Source organism: Crocuta crocuta, unplaced genomic scaffold (genome assembly GCF_008692635.1).
Source record: "Crocuta crocuta isolate KB4526 unplaced genomic scaffold, BGI_CrCroc_1.0 scaffold72, whole genome shotgun sequence".
In the NCBI taxonomy this organism is placed as follows: domain Eukaryota; kingdom Metazoa; phylum Chordata; class Mammalia; order Carnivora; family Hyaenidae; genus Crocuta; species Crocuta crocuta.
This window is the reverse complement of record NW_027529427.1, coordinates 7,752,122-7,764,166: the sequence shown is the minus strand read 5'-3', so window position 1 is coordinate 7,764,166 and position 12,045 is coordinate 7,752,122. Positions and strand designations below refer to the sequence as shown.

The 12,045-nt window shown below is 50.3% G+C and overlaps 1 protein-coding gene across 3 annotated transcripts in view; it reads right to left on the bottom strand.

Moving 5' to 3' along the window:
* WNT5B (Wnt family member 5B) overlaps positions 1 to 12,045 on the bottom strand; it is a 105,793-nt gene that overhangs the window by 3,550 nt on the left and 90,198 nt on the right. Inside the window, exons 1-5 of one of the 3 annotated variants that reach the window (XM_077758997.1) lie at positions 11,674 to 11,787; positions 11,003 to 11,245; positions 10,363 to 10,514; positions 8,943 to 9,190; positions 3,125 to 3,417 (exon numbers count right to left, since the gene is read on the bottom strand). In XM_077758997.1, the coding sequence (XP_077615123.1) occupies positions 3,125 to 3,417; positions 8,943 to 9,190; positions 10,363 to 10,439 (618 nt within the window). In that variant the 5' untranslated portion in view covers positions 10,440 to 10,514; positions 11,003 to 11,245; positions 11,674 to 11,787. Of the gene's footprint in view, positions 1 to 3,124; positions 3,418 to 8,942; positions 9,191 to 10,362; positions 10,515 to 11,002; positions 11,246 to 11,673; positions 11,788 to 12,045 lie in introns of those variants that run through there. The other 2 variants (XM_077758998.1, XM_077758999.1) reach the window with 2 other exon arrangements.

Here is a 12,045-nt window from a genome sequence, read left to right as displayed (position 1 = left end):
GGAAATCCCAATGTTTGGCCTTTCCTGCTAACTGAAAAAGACAACAAATGTTTTAAAACATTTTCTCGGCTCTGCATCTTGCCCCCTGGCAAAGGCCTCAGTCCCTCTTCTGCACTATCTAATGGTGTGACTGAGCTCGGTAACTGATAGGAATGTCACAAGGATTAGGCAGCTTTTATCTGGAAAATGCTTAAGCCCTTGAGTGACAAGGCAGCATCAACCCACTGCTCTTGCCATCAATGTCTAAAACGGGGTTACTAGAGACTCTGAAAGGCCAAGAGAAATTTCTTGCGAAGTATGCCCAAGATTTACTCTGTGGCCAACATGTCAGATCCTAGATATTCTGTTAAGAAAAAAAATTGGTTGGGGAATCCTGGCTGGCTCAGCTGGTGGAGTGTGCAACTCTTGATCTTGGGGTTGTGGTGAGTTTGAGCCTATGTTAGGTGTAGACATTACTTAAAAGTAAAATCTTTTAATTGATCGTAGAATACTAGTGAGGGGAGTTTTCGATCCCTGCCCCCATTTTAGTCTTCCCTAAGGAAGTTTTTGTGTGGGTGTGAGGAGGTGGGAGGTGAATACCTTTGGCCTCAGATGGTGATTGATGGCGGAGGCCTGTTCCTCAGAGAGGGGAGAAAACATAGAGAGGGACAGGAATTCCCAACCTGGAGCAGACAGAAGCAAAGGGAGAGATAAAGGCTGTGGAAGAGGTGTGGAGACTGGAGGAAGGGGGCCCAAAGGCAGGGAGACAGACAGAGGAAGATGGGGAAGGTGTGTAAGTGAGAAACAAGGCAGATGGAAGGAAGGGTTGCCAAGATAAGGGCCAGAACAAACAAACAAACAATTAAGGGCAATAAAATGAGGAGCCAGCAGAAGTGGGGTCAAGACTGTGACTAAAATGGAGCCCAGATTAGGATGAATGCCTAGTCACCTCGCCTCAGAGCAGAGACAGGAAACAGCCCTCCGTGAATTTGACCTCTTCCTAGAGGCAATATGGAAGTTGTGCTCTGCACATTTGCATGCACCCACTCGTGTAAAGCACAGTGACACCGTGAGCGAGCATTCTTTCAAAGAGCTGTAGGTGGAATCCTGTCCTCAGGAAGCCACAACCTTTGAGATGAGGCAGAGTAAGGAATACCTCAAGAAAGGTAGCAAATGCTCTACTGCGTTTCAGTGGCAGAGAAACTACTAATTATGGGGGGTGGGGAAGATTTTAAGGAGTAAGTGCTGTTTGACCTGGGATCTTTTTTTTAAATTTTTTTAAAAAATTTATTTTGTGAGAGAGAGAGAGAGACAGCGTGAACAGGGGAGAGTCAGAGAGAGAGGGAGACACAGAATCTGAAGCAGGCTCCAGGCTCTGAGCTGTCAGCACAGAACCCGCTGCGGGGCTTGAACCCACAAACCGTGAGATCATGACCTGAGCTGAAGTCAGACTGAGCCACCCAGGCACCCCTGGGATTTTGAAAAATGGATAGAATTTGGGCATTCAGGAGATAAATGAAGACCTTAACCTTTTTTACCAATCTCTCACGGTAGATACCCAAAGACTGGCAAGCAGACTGCCAAACAGAGACAAAGTCCTGGGGGAATGGGGAAGGGAGGTGGCCCCAGAGACACCCTCAGAATGGAAGGTCATCTAAGACAATGCTGCTCTCTCTGCCCTGGTCTGTACCGTAGCAACAACCTGAATTCCTAACATCACCACAGATTAAGACCACCCCACACACCCAGATCCAGCCTCTGGACATGGGCTTTGTAAGAAAGACACTGGCCAAATAACCAATTCTAATTTCAACTGGACATCACACTATTGATGATACTCAGTTCACACAAGCGTACCACGTTCTACCAAGCCAACATCACAGATCCCAATTCATATAAAAGACATTTCAATTCCATTTATTTGATATGTATTCCTATGAAACATGAGTTGATTTTTTTAAATTGATAAGCTTTTTTAGAAATATATCCATATCCTATTGCTGAATCATCAATGAACCAACATTAAATTTCTCAATTTATTTCTTTTCAAGATGCTGCTGGCCCCATTGTTTAATGAGTTCACCTCTGGTCTCACTACAGTATCTTCGCGGCTGGCTTGATGCAGACCTGAGTGTGGACAGCACTCTCAGAAAGAAGCCTGTGTGGTTTCCTGAGAAGTCTGCAGTCCCATGACCCTGGGCCAGGAGGGACTCCCACCACCCAGTGTTCAGACCTCCAGCCTCTCTAGGAGGAGACCTGGATGCACATCCACACTCCCCTGCACACGGGATGTACCGAACCAGCAGACAGAGAGCTTCTGCCTGAGCGAGCCCTCTGGTTTCCTGCAGCAGAGACAGACCATGTCAGGAGCAGCAAAGGGAAGGGAAGGCAGAGCCTGTGCTTAGAGGTGAGGTCTTTATGAGCGAGGGATAGGCAGAGGAGGCCCGTGGTCCCCCGCACACCACAAAGGAAAGCTAGAGCCACCGCCCAGGTATGCTCTGCAGGTGCAATGAAGCACACTCACCTCAAAACCCACATTTCAGTTTCCACCAAAACGGAGATTCACCCAACAGTCACGTCTCACATCAGACTGGCGAGACCGCCTTGAGAAGGTGGTTATCTGTCTTGTTTCCGCTCATGCACGGCACCCTTTGCACAGATGCTATGTGTGACGTTAGCAATCGCATGTGTTTTTGGAATGGGCTTCTGGATACACGTGGCAGCAGCTCTTAAAAGTCAGCTCTGCTTTTACCTGAGCCTCCAGCAAATCATAAACCCTAGGCTAGGTCTAATGGCCTCAACTTCCCACCATCCTGTCTGCTCATGTTACAAAGGAAGGGCATTCAAGACAAGAACTCTGCTTCGTGTGCCTGGAATCCTGATGACAAGGCGCCCCCTAAGTCCCACAGGGACAGATGTTCTGTGAAAAATAAACAAGGTTTATAAAAACTACAATGGCATGTGTCCACTGGGAAACAGAGCCTTGTGAAATGGTCACTAACGTAGGCATCCAGGCCAGCCACGGTAGGTAAGTCATCATGGTCACACCTAACCCCTTCTTCACAGCCAGACCACTGCTGGGGCTCAGCCCAGGAACAGCCAGGGACCCCACGGTGTGTGCAGAGGAGGCAGAGTGCCAGCTTACCCTCCGACCTGCCTCGTTGTTCTGCAGGTTCATGAGCACTCGGCCCTGCTCCTCCGATCCCTTGGCGAAGTTCTTCTCCCGCTCGCGGGCATCCACGAACTCCTTAGCAAAGCGGTAGCCATACTCCACATTGTCCCCGCAGCCACCCCACAGCCAGTCCCGGGGAAGGTCCTTGGGCCGCGCTGTCCGGCTGCAGCCGCATGTGGAGAGCTCACCCTCGCGGCAAGCCCGGCTGATGGCGTTCACCACGCCTGCCGCGCTCACCGCGTAGGTGAAGGCCGTCTCCCGGCTCCCTGCAAGAGAAGGCAAGAGAGGTGGTGAAGGATGCCAGCCCTCTGGGCGGCCCCTCCCTTCCTTCCGTCTCTCCTGGACCCAACACCATCGCCTGGGCCATATGGCTCCCAGGGGAAACAACGTCAGGAGAAGCACTTTCACTTCCCATGGCTCTGATGGTCAGAAACGGCTCTTGATAATGAGCATAGATTTGCCTCCCCTGCCCTGTGAACACACACAGTAGAATGAATCCCTCCAGCTTTGGCCCACACTAACATCCATTCCAGGGAAGGGTGCATGGCCAGCAGATTCCCAGGAGGCAGACTTAAGTGGGGGGGAGAGTGGGCATTAAGGAGTTTGTAGAACGTGTGGGACGAAGAGGACGAGACAGAGTAGAAATCGTGGGACCAATAGTAAGACTCTATCTTAGCGAAAACCTCTCTCTCACAGACACCAAGTTCTCACCACTCAACGGGCCATGCATCTGTCTTTTTTATTGCTGCCATTATCTAGCTAGATAGTAGCTAGAAGTGAACCTGAATTACAATGTCCGGGATCATCCAAGCTGTTTCTCTCTGTCCTCCATGGGGTCCACACTGCCTCCCAAGTCATGAGCACCAGGAAACCACATCTATAGGACCCTCAACACGGTCCCTCCAAATATCCAGATCACTCCCAGTAGAAAATTTGAACTATATTCCTCTATATTGTTGTAGTGAACCACTTAAAAACTCACATGAGGTAGGAGAGCCTGGGTGGCTCAGTCGGTTGAGCATCCGACTTGATTTCCGCTCAGGTCATGATCCTAGGGTCATGGGATCAATCCCTACATCAGGCTCAGCATGGGCTCTGCACTGAGCATGGGGCCTACTTGGGATTTGCTCTCTCCTCTCTCTGCCCTTCCCTCACTTGCATGCACGCTACCCCGCCTCCAAAATAAATAAATAAAACTTTTTTAAAAAGCCACAATAAACTTCTGTTATGTTCCACTTCAATAAAAATGTTTATAAAAAAATAATATTCAGCCAAAAGGGAAATGCAAATCAAAATCACCATGAGATTCAGTACACTCACAAGGATGACTATAATCAAAAAAGCAATAGTAAGGTGCCTGGCTGGCTCAGCGAGTACAGCATGTGGCTCCTGATCTCAGGTTTGTAAGTTCAAGCCCCACAATGGGGGTAGAGATGACTTAAAAAATAAAAGCTTAAAAAAAAGGTACTAGTAACACGTTGGTGAGGATATGAGGAAGCTGGAATGCTCGCTTCATCTTAGTGGGAACCTTACGCTTTGGACAACAGTTTGGCAGCTCCTCAAAAGGTTAACCATAGAATTACCACATGACCTAGCAATTTCACTCTTTTTTAAAACATTTTTAACATTTATTTATTTTTGAGAGACAGAGCCTGAGGGGGAGAGGGGCAGAGAAAGAGGGAGACACAGAATCCGAAGCAGGCTTCAGGCTCTGAGGTGTCAGCACAGAGCCTGACATGGGGCTCAAACTCATGAACCATGAGACCATGACCTGAGCCAAGGACAGATGCTTAACTGACTGAGCCACCCAGGAGCCCCCTAGCAATTCCACTCTTAAGATATATCCAGGATAAATAAAAACATACTCACACAAAAACTTATACATGCATGCTCACTGAGGCGTTATTCCTCATAGCCAAAATATGAAAGAGCTCATATTGTCCATCAATGGATGAGTGGGTAAACTAGATGGCATCACCCACGCAGTGGAATATTATTCAGCCATACAAAGTCATCCAGTGCTGGTACAAGCTACAATGTGGATGAACCTTGAATCATTATACGAAGTGAATCACTTAACATTTTTAAAAAGACTTTATTTTTCAGTAACCTCTGCACCCAACATAGGGCTGGAATCTACAACCCCGAGATCAAGAGGCGCGTGCTCCACCAACTGAGCCAGCCAGGTGCCCCTAGCATTTGGTACCCGTTTATATGAAATGTCCATAATAAGAAAGTTCATAAAGGCAGAAGATTAGTGATGGCCTAGGGTTTCAGAAGAAGGAGGGGGGAATGAGAGGGACTCCTAATGGATATGCAGGTTTTTTCATAGGGTTACAAAAATGTTGTGGAACTAGACAGGGCGATGGTTGCACAACCCTGTGAATATACACTGAACTGTACTCTTTAAAATGGCGGATTGCACAGCATGTGAATTCTGTTTTGGTGAGGCTGTCATAATAAAAACTACTCATAAAGACTCAGGTATGGAAGGAGTACCTGGGGGGCTCAGTTGGTTAAGCATCTGACTTCAGTTCAGGTCATGATCTCGTGGTTCCTGAGTTCTAGCCCCGCATCAGGCTCTGTGCTGACAGCTCAGAGCCTGGAGCCTGCTTCGGATTCTGTGTCTCCCTCTCTCTCTGCTCCTCCCCTGCTTGTGCTCTCTCTCTCTCTCTCTCTCAAAGATAAATAAACATTAAAAAAAAAAATTTAAAAACCTCGGGTATGGAAGAGAAGGGAGAGGTTCTTAGCAAGAATCTGAGATTCAGTCTTGATCTCAGGGACTACCCAGGCAGAATCTTCTGTTCTCCATTTCCTCCTCTCCTGAGTCTTGTGGTCAGAAGCAGACATGCCATAATCCTGTGTTGGTAGGTGGAGAGGGAAGCAGTCTGCATTCATCGATAGGTCTAGAGTGATCTCTCACTTTGCCCTACTTCTCGACTGTCTGGGCAGGACACGGTGAAGCTTGCAACCAGACCGGACTGGGCAAGTCAGTTTTTCTCAAGTAACCAGGGCTCAGCTTCTAGTCAGATGTGGACCAGGAGCCATGCAAGAAAACCCAGGTGATGCAGGAAGTCACACTCATCATTCAGCCATCAAATTCGACATGTGAGTCAGTGCGGAAACCGCTGCCAGAGACCAGGAACTTTATCTAGTCTAGGGTAGTCAGAGTAGGAGAATGAGCAGCCAGCATGCTAGGGTGACCAAAGGGCTGCTAGGGAGGAGGGCCTAGGCCCTTCTTTGAGGGAGCCATCCCTGAGAAATCTTGCTAAAATGGAGCCTCAAGCCCCTGACCGGGCCTTCTGGGACAGGAAGGAGCCTCTGATCTGCAGCCCGATGACATCCCACCCACTGTGAGTCTTCCTTTCACACATTCTTCAGGGAAGCAGGCTGGGTTTTCAAGGCAACCCATCCCATCATCTATTGATGACTCTACTCACCAGAATGTTCTTTCTTACAGTAAGTTGAAAAATGCTTCCCTGGAACTTCACCCGCTGGAGCTACGCTGTCTAATCCTTTTCCATTTGACAGCCCTTCAGCATTCGAAAACAACTGATACGCTTTTTGTGTTTCTTCCAGGCTACACATGTCTGATTCCTTCCTCGATTTTTTTGAAAACATGCTTTTCAGAGCTGAATCGCTCCCCCAGGAACTGCCTTTCAAAACACCATACATGCAACTGAGTGTAAAACTGTAGCCCAGCCACTACGTGCTCTGCCATGATGGTTTCAGATCCCGGTGTGTCCGCAGGTGGATTAGCTGTCCTTGCAATTACTCTGCCTCTTTTGGTTGGGGGCATCACTAGGCACTGAGTGTGGGTATCTCTGCATTCACGGGGAGCATTTGAGTCCCCTGCCAAGCCTGCTTAGTACTGACTATAGTGCTATTCTCAGCAAACAAGACATAATGCAGGGCTTCAGAATGGAGAAGCAGAGGGGGGAGCTTCCCTATATGTGAAACAACTCCACGTGGAAACTCAAACCATCTCAAGGATAAAGGCTAAGAAACCAGCAGCCGTGGAGCTGGTAAAGAGACCTGGCATCTATCCTCTAGAAGGAGATAACATTCCAGTACCACGCTCTCTGTCTCTGTTCCACACCCACTGCCAGGAAGGTGCCTCATGTTCCCCTGACCTAGGCTGGGTGCAGTGCCAGTGGCTCCCTCCAAGCTACTCTGCTGCCCTCTGCTGGTGGACTCTTGCAGCAGCTTCAAAGAAGGCAGGACTTTCTTGGAAGTCATCCGCAAGATAGCAGGGAGAAGACTCCTGGTGAGTCTGGGCCCCAGGGGATGAACGGAAGCTAGCTTCCTGGGGCGCATAAGTCTGCAGGGAAGCTGCAAAAAGAAACTGTGGAAAGGTGGCAACGGAGGGTTCCATTTGTGACAGAACAGGTTACCGAGAGGAAGGTAGGGTCTGCTTTCGCAGGTCATTCCCCCGAGTGAATCCACACCCAGTGATCTGCTGACTCCTTTCTCTCAAGCAAAGCTCACTTTTTGGCCTTCACTCACACAAAATGACACACAAAAAGGATCTAGCCCATGTCAGGCACACATTAGGTTCCAAAGAAACAGGAGTGTCCTTAGAGTGATTAGTGGGTGCCTCTCTCTACACCTGGGTGTCCTATTTTCCTCTCCCAGAACCCAGAGCAGGCAGTGCTCCTAAGATTTTATCAAATACTAAGTGTGTTTGAGAAGAATCAATAAATTAAGAACAATTCCCAATTAACCCAAGTCCATTCTTTTTTAGGAAAGTTGCCAGATGAGACCGTTGCAGAAACACATGAGCATTCCTTGTATGGACCCTGAGTGAATTCTGAAGGAAGGAAGGGAACAGAAAGGTTCAGAGCATACCTTCCCCTGGTCCTCACTTGTCAATATGGGGCAAGGGGCATCGGGGAAAGAGGTCAGGAGGGAGGGACCTTCCAAACACCCTGCTTGCTGCTAAAAGCATTCTTTGGGAAAAACTCAGCTTCAGGTAATTCCTTGGAGGAGAAACTTCTTTGGGAGAAGGGCAGACAGGAGAATACAGTGCTCCGACACCTTCCTTTTATGGCCCTGGGGAGCAGACCCAGTAGAATAGGGCCGGATTTCTCAATTTCTTGCCAGGGAGGGGAGGATTGCATTTCAAAAGGACCTAAAACGATTAGACCCCAGATCACACCTCCATCCAAGCAATAGGGCAGCCAAGAGAGAGAGTCCGAGTGGGAGAGGGGAAGGGACAGGAATCCGGGAAGAGGTGGCCTCTCTTCTTTCTTCTGGGTCTGTCCCCTTCCCCCACTTTCACACATATCTCCTTTGGAATGAAAAAGCCAGGACTGGATCTGCGTCAGGTTAATGATAGCTATCAGCAATTTGGCTCAAAGTTTCCATCTCTCTCAGGGTCCAAGTAGAAAAGGCAAAAGCCAGACAGACTTTTTTGGTTTTCTACCTAATGCTGCCCATGGGAGCAGGACCACGGAGCTGCCCTGTGCTGAGGCAAAGGGCAGTGGCGGCGGGCAGGCTCGCCAGTCCACTGTCACTCAAAGTGGCTGCCCTGTCACCTTCCTGGAGTGGGGCACATGCCGGCTGCCCCAAACAGGGCGAGGCTGGCAGCACAGCACTGGCTGAGCCGGGTGCTGTGCGGCCCACACATCATCTGAGACTCTGCTTCCCAAGGGCTCTCCTGTCTCCTTGCGCGTGGCTTCCATGCCTTGAGAGAACTGGCACTTGTGCGGGCTCTCGTGCGAGTCCTGAGAGAGCATCGTTGCGGCCAGGCCGGTGAGCCCAGTTCCTTTAGCCAAGCAGTGCCTCTTACCTATCTGCATGACTCGCCCAAAGACGGACGTGTTGTCCACGATGCTGCAGTTCCACCTCCTCTGCCGGAACTGGTACTGGCACTCCTTGATGCCCGTCTTGGCCCCCTCCCCTATGTAGGCCATGTGCTCTTGGTACAGTTGGCAGAGCTTCCTCTGGCCGGGGGAGAGCCCGGGAAGCTGGCTGCACACGGGCTGGGCGCCGATGATAAACACCTCGGGTCTCTGCACCGGGTTCATAGCTAATGACCTACAGTGGAGATCCAGAAAGGGGAGAGAAGGCCCAGGAGTGAGCACATGCTGTGTGCAGCATTAAGTCATTCACTCAACACATTTATCCAGTGCTTTCTTTCTGTGGATGAGGCCCTGTACTAAGGGCTTAGAAAGGAAAATTGATGAAACGGAGCGCCTGCCTTCACCTGAGGCGCGACCACAGATGACGCGTGAGATGTCAAAGGCCGACTTGAACTTCCGTATCGACAGTGAGCAGATAGAGAAAGAGCTCTTACAGCTGGAGAGAAGCTTTTACAAGGCGATGGTGTGAAACCGGGTCTTAAAGGGGGAGGAGGGCGAGGGCAGGCAGAGAAGGTGACAGAGAGGGCAGAGAACAGAAACAGCCAAACCTCAACAGGAGAGCACATGACTTGGTTGAGGGGTAGGGGTGATTCGTTCACTTTAGCCCAAGTGCAGGGTATGTGATGGAAAGCCAGAAATTCCTTGAACTAGAACTCGCCTTATGCCTTGAAAACAGAAGCCGATTTTCATACATCACAACGGAGTCTAAATGTTTTGGCTTCCATATCCCACCCACAAAACCCCTACCCCACTCTCTCAGTCCTCGGGTTCTCCCTTTGGCTCGTCCTCTACCAGAGATAGTAAAGTGATCAGTTAAATTTGCCATCAGAATAAAAATGTGAGCGGGGCACAGATCACGCAAAATGGGGGGGATGGGGAGCTGCCATTTCCATGTTGACTTGCCAATGACATTAGTCTTAAAAACACAAAAGAAAGCCACACATGGTCCTGCATATGTCTTAATTTCTCATCTGGTCATCAGACTTCTAAAATAAGAATTCTATTCTCCTTGCCCCCATCAGAAAAAAAAAATCAATATCCTTATTGATCCAGGAGCAACACAAGAGCTATTTCTAACAACCCATGGGGATGGAGGAAGGCTCAGGAAAAAGGGATGCGGACAGGATCAGAGGAAAAACCAAACCAACTAATCCTTTATTCTCGGTGAACCTTTACCTCTGGGGGCGTGTGAGAGAAAAAGCTGTCCTAGTTTTTCTGGGATAAAAGCAGAGTCCTTGGGATTCCTAAGAATAAAGGAATGATCACAATACACGGTGACCCTTCTCCACATTTAATTACCAAAGGAGGCGTAGGTTGTAGAGAAGGACTTCAGCCCCTCTCACTCACCACCAGGAGCTGGCTTCGGCCGGAAGCTGAGCCCAGCTGGACAGCAGCGCGGCGGAGAGCAGCAGCAGACTGGGCATGGTCGGCCTCGGCCTCAGCCCTCCCCAGTGCCCTGGGAAGACCCCGGGGGCAGTCGGCTTCCGAAATGGGGCTCCCTGGAGAAAGCAGAATGGAGAGAGAATCAATGTGAAAATGGAGCAGATGAGGCAGGACCAGGGGAAAGGAGGAGGGAAACACAAACGACGAGCCCTGGGGTGGGTCTAATGTCAGGTTCTGCTCCCCCCTCCCCACCCCGTCCCCATCCAAAGAAATTCAGCCTCTTTTCAACCTCCATCTCTTACTGCTACTCTGCTCACCATAGGAGCCTCCACATCTCTTACCCCAAACCTGTGGGAACCCTACTCAGGACCTAAATCCAAAGGAAACAATGGGCTGAGAAACTAGGAAAGAGAAGTGAAAACAAGTCATTCTAAGAATGGTGCTCCGTGCACCATGAAGGAGGATGCTTTGGCTGCCGCAGCGGACACCTGCCCTTCCACAACATCCAAAGAAACCCGGGCACCCTTCACCTCCTCTCTCTATGTCTCGCTGCAGCCAGGGGCTCACCTTCGTGGGCTAACAACGATCAGTGAGTTGGATTTACCTACAGCCAAATAGGCGTCTTCCCTCCCAATCTGTACTCTTCTCACTCCAAGAAAGTTTCCACATCCCAGCATTCCCACATTCCCATTACCAGGAATGTAGCAGACAGAAGGGCGAAGAGTTTGCACTTTCTCGAGGCAACTTCTCAGAAATGTAAAAGCCACAGCCGGCGTGGCCCTAAAGCTCCTGCGGATGAGGCAGTGTCTTCCTAGGTGGCCTCCTTCCCCTCCTGCGCGCTGTGGCCCTGGAGGGGGCAACCAGACAGCAACAGTGTGGCACCGCCAGCTTTGGGCTGCATCCTTTGCCTCAAACATCTATGCCCAGGACGCATCTTCCAGAAGCCATGACCCCTTCCCTTGTAGCTCAAGAGCTTCCCACATCTTTGCCTCTGTTTTTTTGTAACTAACGCCTGTGCCTGGAGCCGCGAAAGAACACCCTTCCTGCAGCCCTTGGAAACATACGAAAAATCCTTGCTTCTGGATCCTGGAGCAAGTCTATAAAAACCCGCCCCCTCCCACTCACCCCCCACCTCGTTTCTCCCTTAGTTTCCATCCAGGGCGTGACCCCACATCTGCAATGAGTCTTCTTCCCAGGACCCCTTAACACCTCCAGCTCTACGCGCGCAAACACACACTGGCGCGCGCGCTCCACGCCTCACCCCCCTCATCTCACCGCACTGCTCCCGCAGCCCTGGGTCTCCAGGCTCTCCGGGAGGGGGCGGCAAGTGCTTCGGGTCATCAGCCTAGGAGATATTTTTGTCCTGAGGCCACCAAGAGAGGAAGGTGGCCTGAGCAGGATCCGCGGAAGCTGGGCCACAGCCTGGTCCCCACCCCCTTTTGGTTTTCCTTCTGGAGATCTCAGCTGGGGCGGGAGCACCAACAGGCAGGTGTGTGGGGCCGGCGGGGGGCAGATCAAAGAAGAAACTTGCTCCTTCCCCTTTGTCATGCAGAGCCGGCTCGGAAATGATCCGGCCTCTAGCTCGGCCGACTAACAGCTCCCCACACCCTACTTTCCTAACAGACCTCTCCTCCTCTAAAGGATGTC